The sequence below is a fragment of the Lactuca virosa genome, chromosome 1 (genome assembly GCF_052849685.1).
Source record: "Lactuca virosa cultivar CGN04683 chromosome 1, Lactuca_virosa_CGN04683_v6, whole genome shotgun sequence".
In the NCBI taxonomy this organism is placed as follows: domain Eukaryota; kingdom Viridiplantae; phylum Streptophyta; class Magnoliopsida; order Asterales; family Asteraceae; genus Lactuca; species Lactuca virosa.
The window spans coordinates 52,498,624-52,499,734 of record NC_136426.1 but is presented as its reverse complement, the minus strand read 5'-3'; the positions used below and the strand labels follow the sequence as shown (position 1 = coordinate 52,499,734).

Genomic DNA, 1,111 nt, shown 5'->3' with positions numbered 1-1,111 from the left:
CACTAGACATTACCACCAAATTGTGTCACGGTTATCCCATACCTTAGTAACTCGAACTCGACTCAAACAATTGACACCCGAACTACAAGCTCGAGATCAAGACTCCTCTATGAGGTCCTCTTAGGTCGCATCAATAACTTAGTTGTAGATACTAAATTACTTACAAGTATGGGTTTTTGCTAATGATTTCGTATATTTAAAATCACTTAAGGTCGAAATATTTGTCTACAAGCTTGACAAGTAATTTCTTTACAAGTTGAATCGATATAACGTGTCGCTTTTGCTTTCAGTTTTTCCACCCTCTCGACCTCCTTTTGCGTTCTCTCCCACATATTCCTCGCATACAACAACTCTGCTTGTGCCAACTCCATTTCTCGTTGAGTCATTTCCCTGATACGCTCTATGTGCGCCTTCTCTGTTGTTGACGCGATTTGAATTTGATCCGCTTGGAATTTCGGTGCTTCCGTGGAGCCCATGTGTCCAACAATTTCCAACCCAGTTGGTTGGAAACTGTTGGATAATTGCAGGTCTAGTGAAGGACCTGCAACATCTGAAGGACACTGCATGTTGTTTGATTGGAATCTTATCGATTTTGAAGACCATGATGGGACACGTGACAAAGTGGCTCTTGTGTGTGGTGTAGGAAGGAGTTGTAATTCCATTTTATCATCTTTCATTTTTGTGAGAAATGAAGTGGCAAATGGAGACCTATTTCACATCTTTATATAGCACATTTTCACAAGTCAATTTCCAAAATGCCCTTGCTTTACACAACACATATTTGACAAGTTCATTTCCAAAAATACCCTTGCCTTCTATGCAATTTACAAAACCAACTCGGGGATCACAAAAGTAATGAGTATGCAGTATGCATTGGGGTTGGCACGTGTGATAAAGATGTGAAGGGTATTTTGGTTAGAACATGTTAAGTGAGAGAGTATAATTGAAAGAAATGGATGGCGTTAGCCTTTTGTCTTGCCAAGACTTTGTTTGGAGGGAAGGAATTGTTGTTCCCCCTCTTTCTAACGTGTAAATGTTGATTGGAATCACAGACTTTTTCTTTAGTGCATAGTTTGACCTACAATTCCAAATAATTTAGTTGGGTTGCGTT

At 39.6% G+C, this 1,111-nt stretch overlaps 1 protein-coding gene across 1 annotated transcript; it reads right to left on the bottom strand.

Annotated features, from left to right (window-relative positions):
* Positions 1–206: 206 nt before the first annotated feature.
* LOC145113925 (uncharacterized) lies at positions 207–677 on the bottom strand. Its single transcript, XM_079049966.1, has one exon. It carries the CDS (start codon positions 675–677, stop codon positions 207–209), a length of 471 nt encoding a protein of 156 aa, XP_078906092.1.
* Between the last annotated feature and the right edge of the window lie 434 nt (positions 678–1,111).